Source organism: Musca domestica, unplaced genomic scaffold (assembly GCF_030504385.1).
Source record: "Musca domestica strain aabys unplaced genomic scaffold, Musca_domestica.polishedcontigs.V.1.1 6, whole genome shotgun sequence".
In the NCBI taxonomy this organism is placed as follows: domain Eukaryota; kingdom Metazoa; phylum Arthropoda; class Insecta; order Diptera; family Muscidae; genus Musca; species Musca domestica.
Window position 1 is genome coordinate 16,572,344 of NW_026712363.1, and position 15,266 is coordinate 16,587,609.

A 15,266-nucleotide genomic window follows, 5' to 3' on the forward strand; every position below is an offset into this window, starting at 1 on the left:
AATTGGATTATCGTTCCTCTTTCTGTGCAAAAAATTATTTTCTTTGAAAATGTTGATATTTTGTGGGGGAGGTAGCAGAAGGAGTAGACCTTTTTTATCCATCTTCGAACTCGATCTAAGTTTGACAAAAATATTATGATGTATCAAGTTTGGATAAAATCGGATACTCCTTTCGAGAGTTTTTGTGCGCACCAGCCAGACAGAGAGAAGGACGGACGGACTAACGGACATCGCTAGATCGACTCCAAATGTACTGAAAAGGATTTGACCGTATCAAATGATATATATCCTCTGTAGCCAAATGGCTGAGGGTAAAAAAACACTTTTTAAAAAATTATATTTTTCCGATGAAAATAAAGCTTGTTTTGATCGAAAAAATAGATATGTACATTACGATACTCTTGCATTTTACAGCTGTAATGTCGTCCATGTATCACATGATGATATGTAAAAACCAGTAAAGAAAGTCTTAAAGTCGGGCAGGGTCGTCTTTATGATACCCTACACCACTTTGCTAATTTAATAGAACTCCGCATAACAGTTAAAAGTTTTTATGGGAGAATTCAATCATACACGCTATGATTATAATTATAATTATAATTTAAAGTTCAAAGGACTAAATATGCCGAACATTTGTATCTTTTAAATTCGGACTTATATTGCCCATTTGGTGCAAAATTAATTTGAAATCAGATAAAGATATATATGGGAGCTATATCCAAATCGGAACCAATCTCTATAAAATTTGGCAAGGATATTTCTGAGCTGTATTTGATATATTTTCCTGAATATCGTTGTTACGGAGTGCATATTACTGTTGTGGGTAACAAATACAACAAATCGGTTGAACAATATATATGGGAGCTATAGCTATATGTGAACCGATCTTCACCAAATTTGGCATACTACCTTCTATAGTCAATTCGATCGTATGTGCCAAATTCCATCCCATTTGGACAAATATCAGACGTTTGGTGCACAATAAAAGGTAAATCGGACGAATTTATATATGAGAGCTATATCCAAATCTGAACCGATCTCGATAAAATTTGGCAAAGATAATTCTGAGCTGCATTTGATATCTGTCCCAAAATATTGTTGTTACAGAGTGCATATTACAGCTCCGGAGGACAAAAATAACAAATCGGATGAACAATATATATGGGAGCTATAGCTATATCTGAACCGATTTCGATAAAATCTTCTTTCTGGCTTAATTTGGTTGTTTGTGCAAAATTCCATACTATTCGAGCTGATATTACACGTTTGGTGCACAATAAACGGAAAATCGGACGAAGATATATATGGGAGCTATATCTAAATTTTTACAGATTATCTCAAATTTCAATAGGGTTCGTCCTTGGGCCAAACAAATGTTGTTTCATCACAATCGGATAATAAATGCGACCTGCATTTTGTTCACAAGAATACATGGACGGACTGACATGTATAAATCAACTTAGAAAATGATTCTATGGAGATCCTCAAAAGTAACTAAAGGTCTATCTCGCTGTTACAAACAAATGCACAAAGACATAATACCCTTACCACTATGTGGTGTAGGGCGTAAACATATCGCTAGATAGAGCCTTTACCGCAACTTATCACCAAAGCTAGTTGTCAAAACTCCTTATTCTGATTGGAATCGCAGTACGAATGATAAACAGCAAACAAAGCTTAAAATAATCTTTCCATTCTTTCTGATTTTGAAAATCTAATGTAGCACCCTATAATTGCGCCATGGTTCGCCCTATTGGCTATTGGAACTTTGATTAAATAATCCAAATGGAAAACCGTTAAATCACAGTATTCTTAACTAAAATTAACCCCCTGGCTTATAACAAGTTCTGAATCGTACTGCCATTTATTGCTAATTTTCATAACCGTTTTCCACTTTTTTTCCTCTCTCTCCTCTCGCACACACTCCAACCATTAATAATCTTAATTCAAGCTCTTCATCAATGTTAATTTGCCATGCCATAAACTATTGCCTAATTGCGTTCGTTTTAATACCAATAAATCTTTATAGTTGTATAACAACAACTTCGCCATCGAACTGGACACTGTTATATAATTCTACAACAACAACAACGACATGAACAACATCATCATTAGCCTCAATTTGACTACCATCACCGTAATCGTCTTTCGTTCATACCTCAACAACAGGATGACACTGAAATACGTGAAATGACGTGACAGGCATAAACAAATTCTTCTAATGAAGATGCATGGCATGCCATTCCGACATTCAGAAGTTGTGAATTGAAGTTGTTAGGTAAATGAAGTCTTTATGTCGTGTAGTGGTCTTGATCATGAAATCTTGTCCAGCCTGTTTGTTATGCTGCTGAGTTGGCTAGGCCAGCTTGTCAGATGGGATAGGTAATGAATGGTCATTTGAATGGTAGGTGCATCAAATGCTTTGTAGAGAGTGTGTGAACATTTTTTTTAAGGTTAGTGATTTCTGTGACATTCAGACGAGACAGAATACAAATGAATTGGTTATAACTAAACTCAGGAAGACACAGGAACTGAATGTAACTTTATTTTCCTAAAGGATGAATCTTATTATGATGAATCTTATAATAACCGTTTTTTAATACCTTCGCCTCTTTAAAATTACATGCTTTCGAATTGTATACCCTCCACCATAGTATGGAGGGTATATAAAGTTTGTAATTCCGTTTGTAACACACAAATTCTTGATCAGCATACAATTCTATGTCGATTTAGCGATGTCCGTCCGTCTATCCGTCTGTGGAAATCACTCTAGCTTCCGAACGAATTAAAGTAGATTGATAAAATTTTACTCAAATGTATGTTATATCTGCAGGACTTTTGGTATTGAAAATGGGCCATGTAGATCCACGTTTTGGTATAGCTCCCATATAACAGTAACTCCCGATATTCGGTACTTTGATGATTTTAGCGACATTATTCATCCGAATTGTTTCAAATTTGGTATTTGAGGTTCGTAACGAATACTACAGCCTAAGGCAGAAAATTGTCTGCGCCGGTCCACGTCTTCGTATAGCCCCCATATAACGGTACCTCTCGATATTCGGTATTTTGATGATTCTAGGGAAAATATTTATCGGAATTGTTTCAAAATTGGTATTTGAAATTCTTAATGGATTCTATAACCTAAGAGAGAAAATGGGCCATGTAGGCCCAATTCTTCGTATGGCCCCCATATAACTGTACCTCCCGATATTTGGTATTTTGATGATTTTAGCGACATTATTTACCGGAATTGTTTCAAATTTGGTATTTGAAGTTCGTAATTGATACTGCAGCATAAGACAGAAAATGATCCATGTAGGTCCACGTCTCCGTATAACCCCCATATAATATTATCCCCTATATTTGGGTATTTTGATTATTTTAGAGACATTATTTACCGGAATTGTTTCAAATTCGGTATTTGAAGTTCATAATAGATACTACAGCCTAATACAGAAAATCAGCCATATAGGTCCACGCCTTCGTATAGCCCCCATATAACGGGGTCTCCCGATATTCGGTATTTTGATGATTTTAGCGACATTATTTGCCTGAATTGTTTCAAATTCGGTATTTGAAGTTCGTAATTGATACTACAGCTTAAGACAGAAAATGAGCCATATTCGTATAGCCCCCATATAACGGTATTTCCCGATATTCGGTATTTTGATGATTTAAGCGACATTATTTACCGGAATTGTTTAAAATTTCGCATTTTGAAGTTCGTATTGCATACTACAGCCTACGACAGAAAATTTTCTGTGGAGTTCCACGTCTTCGTATAGCCCCTATATAACGATACCCCCCTGATATTCGGTATTTTGATGATTTTAGTGACACTATTTACCGGAATTATTTCAAATTTTGTTTTGAAGTTCGTAATGGATACTACAGCCTATGCCAGAAAATTGTCTGTGCAGGTCCACGTTTTATAACCCCCATTGCACCTACCTATATTCGGTATTTTGATGATTTTAGCTACATTATAAACAGATTTTTATTCAAGTTTCGCATTTGAATATTGTAATAGCTTATTACAAAAGTTGCCTATGTAGGTCCTCGTCGTCGTATAGACCCTAGTGATATAAAGCTACATTCGGGAATTTTATGATTTTAATAGAATTTTTGACGGATTTAAGTTTTCTTGAAAATTGCCCAATTTTGTACCAAATAGTCAAGGGTATTCAATATTCGGCCCGGCCGAACTTACAGCTTTTTCACTTGTTTTATTTATTACGTATGTGTATAGTATGAGTGGCTACATTCTCAATGTTCTGTGACGTATTCTATCACCAAACTAAATAACTTCAGTTCATTCACCTCTAATCGATAAAGGAAAACATAAAATACTTGTCGTTGTCGGAAGACCTTTTATAGGTCGTTTACCAAAAACTATGTCAATCATCAATTGCTGGCAATGACAGCTAAGAGTTCAAAAACCTAACTCTCCTAGAGTACACACCCGTACACCAAATCTAACTACACGGAGAAATTATCTCCATATCGGTCACCCAAAATTGACAACATTCACAGGCATGTCATTCGATTCATGTTAAGGGCGCTTGGTGAGAAAAAAAACTGTCACAACCTCAAATGAAGGTTATGCTAAAGCATAGCTATTTGGAATATTTTTGTTTATCTAGTAATTCAACCGGCGAAGTGAAAGAACTTTCATTGTTAATGACACACCTTGAACTTATAATCCGTAGGTAACCAACCAATTGCTGTTGTGTGGGGAAATTATGTCAGGAAATTTTGATTTTTGGCAAAAGTCATTCACCTTTATTGGAAAGTAAAATCAAAAGGTCATATAAATTAATGTCATAATAGCGTACGTTTATGGTCATGCGGTGAGACCGCATAATATCCTTCGAGCTATGAGAGTTTATGTCGTTGTGAATTAAAAACAAGTTAAAAAGCAGTTAGTTCGGCCGGGCCGAACTTTGAATACCCTCCACCATTTCTAACGAAGTTGGAAATTTTCAAAATATTAAATCACTAAAAAATTCTGTTAAATATTTAAAAATACCGAATATAGCCGTTATATTGGGGTCTATACGACGTGGACTTACATAGGCATTGTTTGTCATAAGTCATTACCATATTAAAAGGGTGAATAATGTAGCTAAAATCATCAAAATATCGTATATAGGGTGGTACCGTTATATCGGAGCTGTGCGAAGACCTGGACCTGCATAGACAGTTTTCTGTCACAGGCTGTAACATCCAATTCGAACTTCAAATACGACATCCCAAACAATTTCGGTGGGTATTGTAACTAAACTCGTGAACATACCGAATATAGGGAGGTACTGATATATGAGGCTTATTCGATGACCTGGACCTGCAAAGACAATTTTCTGTCACAGGCTGTAGTTCCCATTACGAACTCTAAATACGTAATTTGAAACAATTCCGGTGAATAATGACGCTAAAATCATCAAAATACCGAATTTTGGGAGGTACCGTTACATGGGCTATACGAAGATGTGGACCTGCACAGACAATTTTCTGTCATAGGCTTCATTATCTATTACAAATCTCAAATACCAAATTTGAAACATTTCCGGTCAATTAAGTCGCTAAAAGCATCAAGATACCGAATATCGGGAGGTACCGTTATATGGAGGCTATACGAAGACGTGGACCTGCACAGATAATTTTCTGTCATAGGCTGTAGTATCCATTTCGAACTTCAAATACCATAATTGAAACAATTCCGGTGAATAATGTCGCTAAAATCATCAAAATACCGAATATAGGGAGGTACCGTTATATGGGGGCTATATGAAAACGTGGACCTACATGGCCCATTTACAAACTTAACCTGCCTACTGGAAAAATAAACATGTGCGTAAAATTTTAGCCTTCTATCTCAATTCGTTCGAAAGATAGCGTAATTACAACAGACAGACAGACGGACAGACCGGCAGACAGACAGACAGACAAACGGACATGGCTAAATCGACTTAGAATTTTACGCTGATCAAGAATATATATACTTTGTTGGGTTTGACATGAGTATTTCGAGGAGTTACAAACGGGATGACAAAGTTAATATACCCTCCATAGTATAGTAGTGGAGGGTATAAAAATACGATTTCGATTGTTTTTGATATTTTAGTATGAGTGAATATAAAGATACTACCCGATTTTATATATTTTCAATTTCAAGACACATTTTGTAATTTAACTATGATTATTATCAGTAAAAATATTGTATAGGCCTCCGATGCATTCTGCAATTAGGTTATTGACACTACCAGAAAATTATCCCATCAATTTTACTTCCTTCCATAGATAAAGGATTTTTCCAAAAAAAAGCAAAAACCTTTTAACAGGTCATTTACCCAACATGTCAATAGCATTGACAGCTCATAGTTCAAAAACCCAACTCCATCATCAACCGAAATAAACACACATACACACACACACCTCTGGCTAACGACACGACACCAAATCGCTGACGCACAAGAAATAGGACAATATCACACGCACTCTATTTTCCATACGAAGTTCAACAAAAGCTATTTATCTTCTGTGGGTAGGAAAGTGTCATAAACCTCAGTGAAGGTTCATACTTAGGTATAAATACATGTTCAAAATGTTTATCTTGCCCTATGGCGTTCATGCTAAGGAACTTTTCAATGTTTAGGACACTCCTTGAACCGAATGACTAAAGTGAAAATTTGGTAATGTGTTTTACGCGTCAATGATGGAATGTTCGGATTCATTGACCTTTTACCGGAATGAAGTTATTATCAATTGGTTATTAGAATAAATTTGAAAAGATCATGACCTTTTTAATTTATCCTTTAAGCAGCTATCAGACGATAAGGGTTTTGCATATGCGCTGTCACTGTTATTATCTATGTGTTCAGGGTGAGATGAAAAAACAGCAAACAACTTCAGACTGCTGTCATTTCTAAGCCACTCGTTCGACAGCTGTTAAAATTATTGCAATGACAGCTCATTATATTTTTTACAAGCGTACAAAAGCATTTTGAGAATTTTCCAGAAAATAATTTATTCGTGTTGGAATTCAAGCGTGGTTACGAAATAAGTTTCCTCGCTTCATTTCCAGCGAACAATAGCCACCAAAATCTCCGGATACCAATCCGTTGGACTATTGTGTCTGGAGTATTTTGGAAAGCAAGGTTGGAACTAAAAAATACCAAAGTGTCGATCACCTCCAGCAAGCGCTTCGCCGGAAACTGCCTGGCCTAACATTTGTCATAAGCCATTACAATATTAAAATGCGAAACTTAAACAAGTAAAAAAGCAGTAAGTTCGGCCGGCCCGCACTTTGAATACCCACCAAAATTGGGAACGAATTATAAAATTTTCAAATAAAAAAAACCATTAAGAATTCTGTTAAAATCATTAAAATACGTCACATCGGAAGGTGCTGACATATGGAGGGATATACGATATTGTGGACCTATATAATCTATGTCTGGGGGTAAAGTGCTCATGCCTTGTGTAGAATTTCAGACAGTTCCGTTGAGAAATGTGCTTAAAATCATCAAAATACCTAATATCGGGGGCTACCGTTTTATGGGGGATATACGATATCGTAGACCCATATAGACAATTCTCTTTCAGGGGGTAAAGTACTCACAAGGGTCCCCTTGTGTGGAATTTCAGACAATTCCATTGAAAAATGTGGATAAAATCTTCAAAATACCGAATATCGGGGGTACCGATATATGGGGGCTATGCGATATCGTGGACCTATATAGATAATTCTCTTCCAAAGGATAAAGTACTCACAAGGAACTCCTTGTGTGGATTTTCAGACCATTCCATTGGAAAATGTGGGTAAAATCATAAAAATACCGAATAGCGAGGGGTACCATTATATGGGGGCTATACAATATCGTGGACCGATATAGCCCATCTTCGAACTTGACCTGCCTGCAGACAATAGAGAGATCTGTAGCTTCCTATCTTAATTCGTTTTGACTGTAGCGTGATTACAATAGACGGACAGACGGACGGGCAGGGCTAAATCGTCTTTGAACTTTACGCTGATCAAGAATGACGAACTTAATATACCCTCCATCTATGTATGGTGGAGGGTATAAACAATGTAGCTAAAATCATCAAAATACCGAATATCGGGAGGTACCGTTATATGTGGGCTATACGAACACGTGGACCGGCACAATTGTCTTAGGCTGTAGTATCCATTACGAAGCTCTAATACCAAATTTGAAACAATTTCGGTGAATAATGTCGCTAAAATCATCAAAATATCGAATATCGGGAGGTACCGTTATATGGGGGCTATATGAAGACATGGACCTGCACAGACAATGTCCTGTCATAGGCTGTAGTATCCATTACGAACCTCTAATACCAAATTTGAAACAATTTCGGTGAATAATGTCGCTAAAATCATCAAAATACCGAATATCGGGAGTTACTGTTATATGGAGCTATACCAAAATGTGGACATACATGACCCTACATGGTCCTGCAGATATAACATACATTTGAGTAACATTTTATCAATCTACTTTAATTCGTTCGGAAGCTAGAGTGATTTCCACAGACGGATAGACGGACGGACATCGCTAAACCGACATAGAATTATATGCTGATCAAGAAAACATATACTTTCTGGTGTCTAGAATGTATGTTTCGAGGTGTTACAAACGGAATGACAAACTTAATATACCCTCCATACTCTGGTGGAGGGTATAAAAATTATGGCGTATGAGTATTATTTACAATAATACTATTTTTCTAAGACATCAAAAGAATTCCGATCCTAAAACTTCTCGATCAGCTTTTTAAATCATAAGGCACATTTACATACAATATCAGGTACTTGTTTTGTATTAGGCCATGCTTACATATAATACATCCAGTAAATTTCAACTGTCAAATCCCATGGTAGAAAAATACAGCTAGACGCTTCGACACAACTGCTGGGACAATGAACTGTCAAACCAATTTTGGTATTGACAATTTTGAATGAGAAATTATTCAAATTTGTAAAAAATTATTGAAAAACGCATATTTCATAAAATCTACTTATATTTGAAGAAATATTTTAAAAATTCTGACATATCAATGTTCCCAAGCGTTGATGCATCTACCTGTATTCTTCTACCATGGACAAATTCGTTGTGTATGCGCCAAATCAATGGAAAACCCAATCAAAAATAAATTGTGATTGGTATGTAAAAGTAGTATTAGTGGGTCAATAAACTCTTAAATGATGGAAATAGCCGTTTTATAATCTTGACTGATTTTCAATTGTTCCCATCGAAATAGAAAACAATTACGAATATTTCATTAAAATTATAAAGTTCTCACATTCTCCATCTTATTTTTTATTGCGTTACAGAAATTAGAACAAGAGAAACATGTTCTACGACAAAAACTGGCCATTGCAGAAGAAGAAAGCGAGCAGCGTGTGCTGGAATATCAAACTGATCTCAATGAACTCAAAGACAAATTGCAGGCTCAGGTAAGATTAGATTCAAAGAATTTCTTTTCAGCAAGTTCTTCATTATAATCAGCAATTTCCCTTCTCTTCGAATAACAGGAAATCGCAATACGTCAAGCTGAGAAAGAAAAAACCTTGATAATCGAAGAATTAACAAGTCAGAATGCCCGTTTAACGGAGCAGATACAAGAGGCACACAATACGGAAATGAAGTTGATGTCACAAATACAAGAACTAAAAGATCAGTACCAATATAGAAACACCAGTTTACAGGTATGGTAGAAAGCGTTTCCTCAGCGTTTGGTTTTATGCTAATTTCATGCTTCTCACCTACCCCCCTGCAGGAACATGTCAATAGTCTAGAGTCTATCAAAACGGAATTGAATCTAACCACAGAAAAACGCCATGAGCTAGAGAAACGTTTGCAGGCCGTACAAGAAGAAAAACAAAATCTAGCTGCTGCCCTGGAAGAATCATCGGACCGTATTCATATGTTGGAAAGACATGCCCGTGAACAGGAAACTAAACTAGAGGTAAAATGAGCAATTAAGAGCGTTTATTTTGAATTCTTCTATTTCTTAGTAGCATTGCGTCATACTCTTTGTTATTATTATTGTTCTTATTTTTTTTTTCATTCAAAGTTAATGTTATTTTCTTGTAGCGTGTTTTGTTATGGAACTGCTATCTCCCTGTCAAGTGTGCAAAAAAAAATGAAACACAACTGTATTTTAAATTAGACAAAAAAACCCATAACAAATTGCGTTGTTCTTCAAGTTTTTTGTTAGGGTTATCAGAAATATTTATCATTGACATTGATTTAGAAGTTATTATTTTTTTGCGAAAAACATTAATTTGTATTAGAATGCGCTCAGTGAAAGTTTGAGGTTATGTTAGTATCGAAAAGATTGATTAGAGCATGGCACAATGACAGAAGGTAGAACAAAGCTACCTCCTAAACTCAATTTTTTTCTTTGGGTGCCCCTATCCTTTCAAAACATAAACACAGATTGAGTATGTGTGTGTATTGTTTTAAATTAGAAAAAATAATTCGATTTTTTCAAATCCAGTTGCAACATAAATTCATATTTTTGGCATAAAACTGTATTGTTCCACTGTCTTAGTGGAAAATCCCCAATATTCCATTTATGTTTTGTGGGTTTCCCCAATATATTGTAATTTTGTTAGAAAATTACTCTGGAAAGAGTTGCATTTTTCCTATTTTCTTAAAGTTGAGCAACTGTTTTGGTTGAGCCATGGATTATAGTTTTCATGCAAAGATTAAGGACTTTTAACCATTGTAGAAATATACAGGTAGATGCATCAATGTTTGGGACATTGATATGTCAAAAATTTTAAAATATTTTTAGATTTCTGTATGTTTTCTTATACGGCGGAGGTTGTTATGATAGGAATTTTTCATTTTTTGAACGAATTTAAATAAATTTTCATACAAAATGTTCAGTTTCAAAATTGGTTCGACAGTTCATTATCTCAGCCGATGTGTCGCATCGCCAGTATTCTTCTATCATGACTTTTAACAAAGCTTATAGTACGTTTACAGTTTCCCGGCTTTAAATTGCCAATTTCATTGCATATACTATGATAAAATAATACAGGTAGTTGCATTCACACAGCTGCTGGTACAATGAACTTTCAAATCAATTTTGGAATTGAAAATCTTGAATGAAATTTTATTCAAATTTGATAAAATTCTTGAAAAATACATATCATGGTACAATAAGGAGGTAAAACAGCTTCATAAAAGTGCAGAAACACAGCCCCGAGGCTATGCCCGCTTCCTCTCAGACTCATTGAAAATTATATTATATAAAATGAGTAAAAAAGCGCGAAAAATTAATAAAAATATAATCCAAACTGTTCAATCTTTCAATTCCATGGCTAAACTGGTTAATAGCTTTGATGAGCGAGCCGCAATGCAAGTGTTTTCCAATTATTGGTTTTGAAAATATGTTGTTTTCATTTTTCAAAACAATAATACATACACAAAATTGGCAGAAGTCGGGCACACTTAGAAAAAATTGTAATCAGCTGTTAGCTCTACCTTACCTTTTTATTGTACCATGATACATATCATAACAATTTCCCCGTTGTATTCGAGCTTCAACTTATTTTAAACTTATCAATGTTCACAAGTGCCGGTGCACGTATCTGTATTATTCTAACATGACATATACTCCAAAGAAATTCTAATAATGTAGCATTGTAAAAGAAGAATGCAGGTAGATGCATCAACGCTTGGGAACATTGATATGTCAAACTTTTTAAAATGTTGAAAAAGTTATTATAATATACGTTTTTCAACAATTTTTACAAATTTGAATAATTTTTCATTTCAATTCCAAAATTGGTTTGACAGTTCATTTTCCCATCAGCTGCGTCGATGCGTTTACTTGTATTCTTCTACCATGTAATGTAGGTTAGACCTGTAAAAAGCTTTAGTGTAAACACACTATTGTTTACATAAATTTTTAGGTTAGTTCGTTTACTTTCCCAGTAACACATACTTAGTAAGAGGTTACTGAGAAAAAATATGATTTTCTCTCTCGAGAGAGAAAAAAATTGCAAAAAGTTACCGAACAGCATTTTGTAAAAGATTGCAAGATAACAGCTGATACAAGAAAAACTTTGACGCAAATCTTAACGGCAGAAATATTTTCATGAATATTATTTGTTTTTACATTTTTATTACAAAAATACTTACGAACTCCAAAATAAAGGAAATAGATCAGCATACGCAAATAAATTATTCGTTTTCCATATTTTCCTTATACATTGTTGTAAATCATTTTAATAAGTTTTTGTATACTCCCTTGGAAGATATAAATGACACTCACCTGGCGTTTGTTTACGAAGCAAAGAAGAATGCTTTTACGCGAAGTGTTTTATCGAAAAGCTGATAATCTAAATTCGTCAGCATTGTTATCCTTCACTTCAAGTATAGAAAAATGTTTACAATATTGAAGGTTAACACACGAGTATAATTCCTATAGCTGTTAAACTTCTGTGTTTACATGTACCCTTAATGACAGTCAGCTGATGTTTGTTTGTGTGATCATACCATGTAATACCCAAAACAGATGTCAGTGTTATTATGCATTTAAAATATCTAAATGCCATTACATTTTTGTCCTGACATACGACAGAATCTGTATTTGTTTTGACAGGCCACAAGTGGCTGGTCCATCTAGCCCACAGATACAGAATCTTTGGTTCTTTTTTATCGGCATCTGTAAAAAATATTTACCTTTCTTGTTTTGTTGACTGATGTAGTATTTATTTTGATTTTCACAAACCTAAACAATTCGTCAACAGCTGATTGTCTGCTGTGGTATTCATTTTGATTTTCACAAACATAAACAATTCATCAACAGCTGATTGATTTTCGGTAGTGTTGCCACATGAAATGCATTTCAAATTCATGTTGTGCGAATTCAATCTCATTTTGTGCATTTCATAATAGGAATTTAACGAATTAATATGCATTGATGCAAATAAAGGATCTCTAGGGTATATTTAGCAATGTTTGGCAAAAGTTTTGTTGTAACATTTGAATTAATTACACAACGATTTTAGAAGTTTGGTTACATACATTTTAATTTGAAGGATGCCTTTTGAGAAATTGTCTATCTTATTTGCAGAAGCTTCTTTGAACAATTTCTAATATTCTATATCATTACTTTATTGCTATTCATTTTTATAGACTACCTTACAAGCATTGGAAAGAGCGACCAGGGAAAACAATGTACTCAGTGAACGTTTGGGTGCGGTAAGTAAAATTCTCCGGAGACTTTTAATTATAATATAATGGTAAAAATCTTTACCCGACTAAAACTTGATAATTGACCAATCAAAATAAATATAATTCATATTTTCCTAATTTTAATTTATTGTGATTGCTAAGTTGTTAAGGTTAAATCGGATAAAGATTTGTGTGTAAACGTACCTTGAGACTTAATTTTTAAACATATTCCTTTGATATTTAATCATAGGACTCCTACTCCGCATCGACGGGTAAAAAATCACTGCAATTTGAAATGGAATGTGACGAAGATGAGGCCAATTTCTCCGAGGATGGTAAACCTTCACAAATTTGGGTTGAATCTCGTTCTGTTTACATACAATTGAAATCCTTGGTGGATTCTTTGAAAATCAGTCATGACGATGATTCAGGTATGTGTAATGCTTCACTCCATGGCCTTTACCCTGTAGTTAGAAATTCCGTAATAAATTTTTGTGTATCATATTTCAAAACGACAAGGTTTTACAGGTTTAAATTCGGACATATCATTGGATTTGGAATCTATGGATAATACCATATCATCGACAAGTGATATTGGTGGTAGTGGTGGCGTTAGCAACGGCATGGACAACAATGGTAATGGACATCCAGTTAATTTCCGCCCAGGTATGCTGTCGGCCATGTCAGATGAGCTGACACGCTTGCTGTTGAATTTGGATGCTGGTAATTTCAAGAAAATGTTGGATCAAACACGTAATTTGGTATTGGAGCAGGAAGATGAAATCAAGAGATCTCATCAACTGATACAACAGCTAGAAGCTAAGGTAAGGCGCGTGGTGGATTTTGAAATATTTCATTAATTATCTCAAATATACATTTTTCCAGTGCGCTGTTACTGACGTTGAGTTACAAAATGTCAAAGAAGAAAGAGATCAGGCCCGTAGCGATTTGGTTGACAACACTGATCGCGATGAATTGCTAGCTAAAGCCCAAAAAGAACGTGATAACGCCAATGAAAGGCGTACCAAGGCCGAAGTTGAATTGGCCAAGACCCGTGTGGAACTCATGCAAGCCAATTCACAATTATTGGAATCCATTCAACAAAAGGTTGAACTGTCACAACAATTGGAACAGTGGCAGGTAGGTGTCAACTATGGGGGGTTGTTACACGAAATGACTGTAAAGCTTAGTTTACCTAAATTACACGTTTAACGAAGATTCGTTATTTATTTGACGTAAATTAAAAATTCGAAAATCGCGTTTTAAAAAACACGTTCGGCGTAAATAAGGTTAAAACCCACCTTCTTATAAAATACTTCAATGTAAACGTAGCCTAATTTTTTTGTTTCCAATTTTAACCAATATACTTAGATTCTTCCATGGTAGAATCAAGAAGGTAAATTCATGCAATCACATGTTTACAATTTTTCAAAAATTATTCATTTGACAACATCTCATTGTGAGAATTTGTATTTATAAATCCATTGTACATACTCAAATCAGAGATGGGAACCTGTTTTTATGTAGTGAAATGTGACAAGGGAAATTACAGAAAATGCAGAGATGGGAATGCTTTTTTGAAATGACTTTACCTTCTTAATTTTACCATGGGCTCATCCATGGTAGATAAAGGTAGTCGCATCAACGCTTGGGGATATTGAAATGTCAATTTTTTTAAATGTTTCTTCAAAAATAAGTAGATTTGTATATGTTTTCCTATACGACGCCAATCGGAGATTGATAGGTGATAGATAGGCATTTTTTACAATTTTTTAATAATTTTTCATTCATCAATTTCAATTCCACTTTGGTTTGACAGTTCATTGTCCCAGCAGCTGTGTCGATGTGACTGCCTGTATTCTTCCACCTGTGGCTGCAATAATGCATTTTGATATTAAATTTGGTGCTCAGCTGGCTTGAAAGGAAGACCTTAAGGTGGGAATACATAAAGCTCTTATTTGTCTGGCTTAAGTCATCGGTTGTCTTCTTCGTAGAGGAACAAAGGAGTTTTAGGTTGTCTTAGTTCGATTTTGGCTCAAGGCT

At 35.0% G+C, this 15,266-nt stretch overlaps 1 protein-coding gene across 4 annotated transcripts in view; it reads left to right on the forward strand.

Annotated features, from left to right (window-relative positions):
- LOC101888866 (bicaudal D-related protein homolog) overlaps positions 1-15,266 on the forward strand; it is a 186,179-nt gene that overhangs the window by 166,917 nt on the left and 3,996 nt on the right. For 3 of the 4 annotated variants that reach the window (XM_059129295.1, XM_059129299.1, XM_059129298.1), the window contains 7 exons: positions 9,362-9,484; positions 9,563-9,736; positions 9,808-9,996; positions 13,185-13,250; positions 13,474-13,654; positions 13,743-14,047; positions 14,109-14,363. In XM_059129295.1, coding sequence (XP_058985278.1) covers positions 9,362-9,484; positions 9,563-9,736; positions 9,808-9,996; positions 13,185-13,250; positions 13,474-13,654; positions 13,743-14,047; positions 14,109-14,363 — 1,293 coding nt within the window. The remainder of the gene's footprint in view (positions 1-9,361; positions 9,485-9,562; positions 9,737-9,807; positions 9,997-13,184; positions 13,251-13,473; positions 13,655-13,742; positions 14,048-14,108; positions 14,364-15,266) is intronic. The other variant, XM_059129296.1, reaches the window with a different exon arrangement.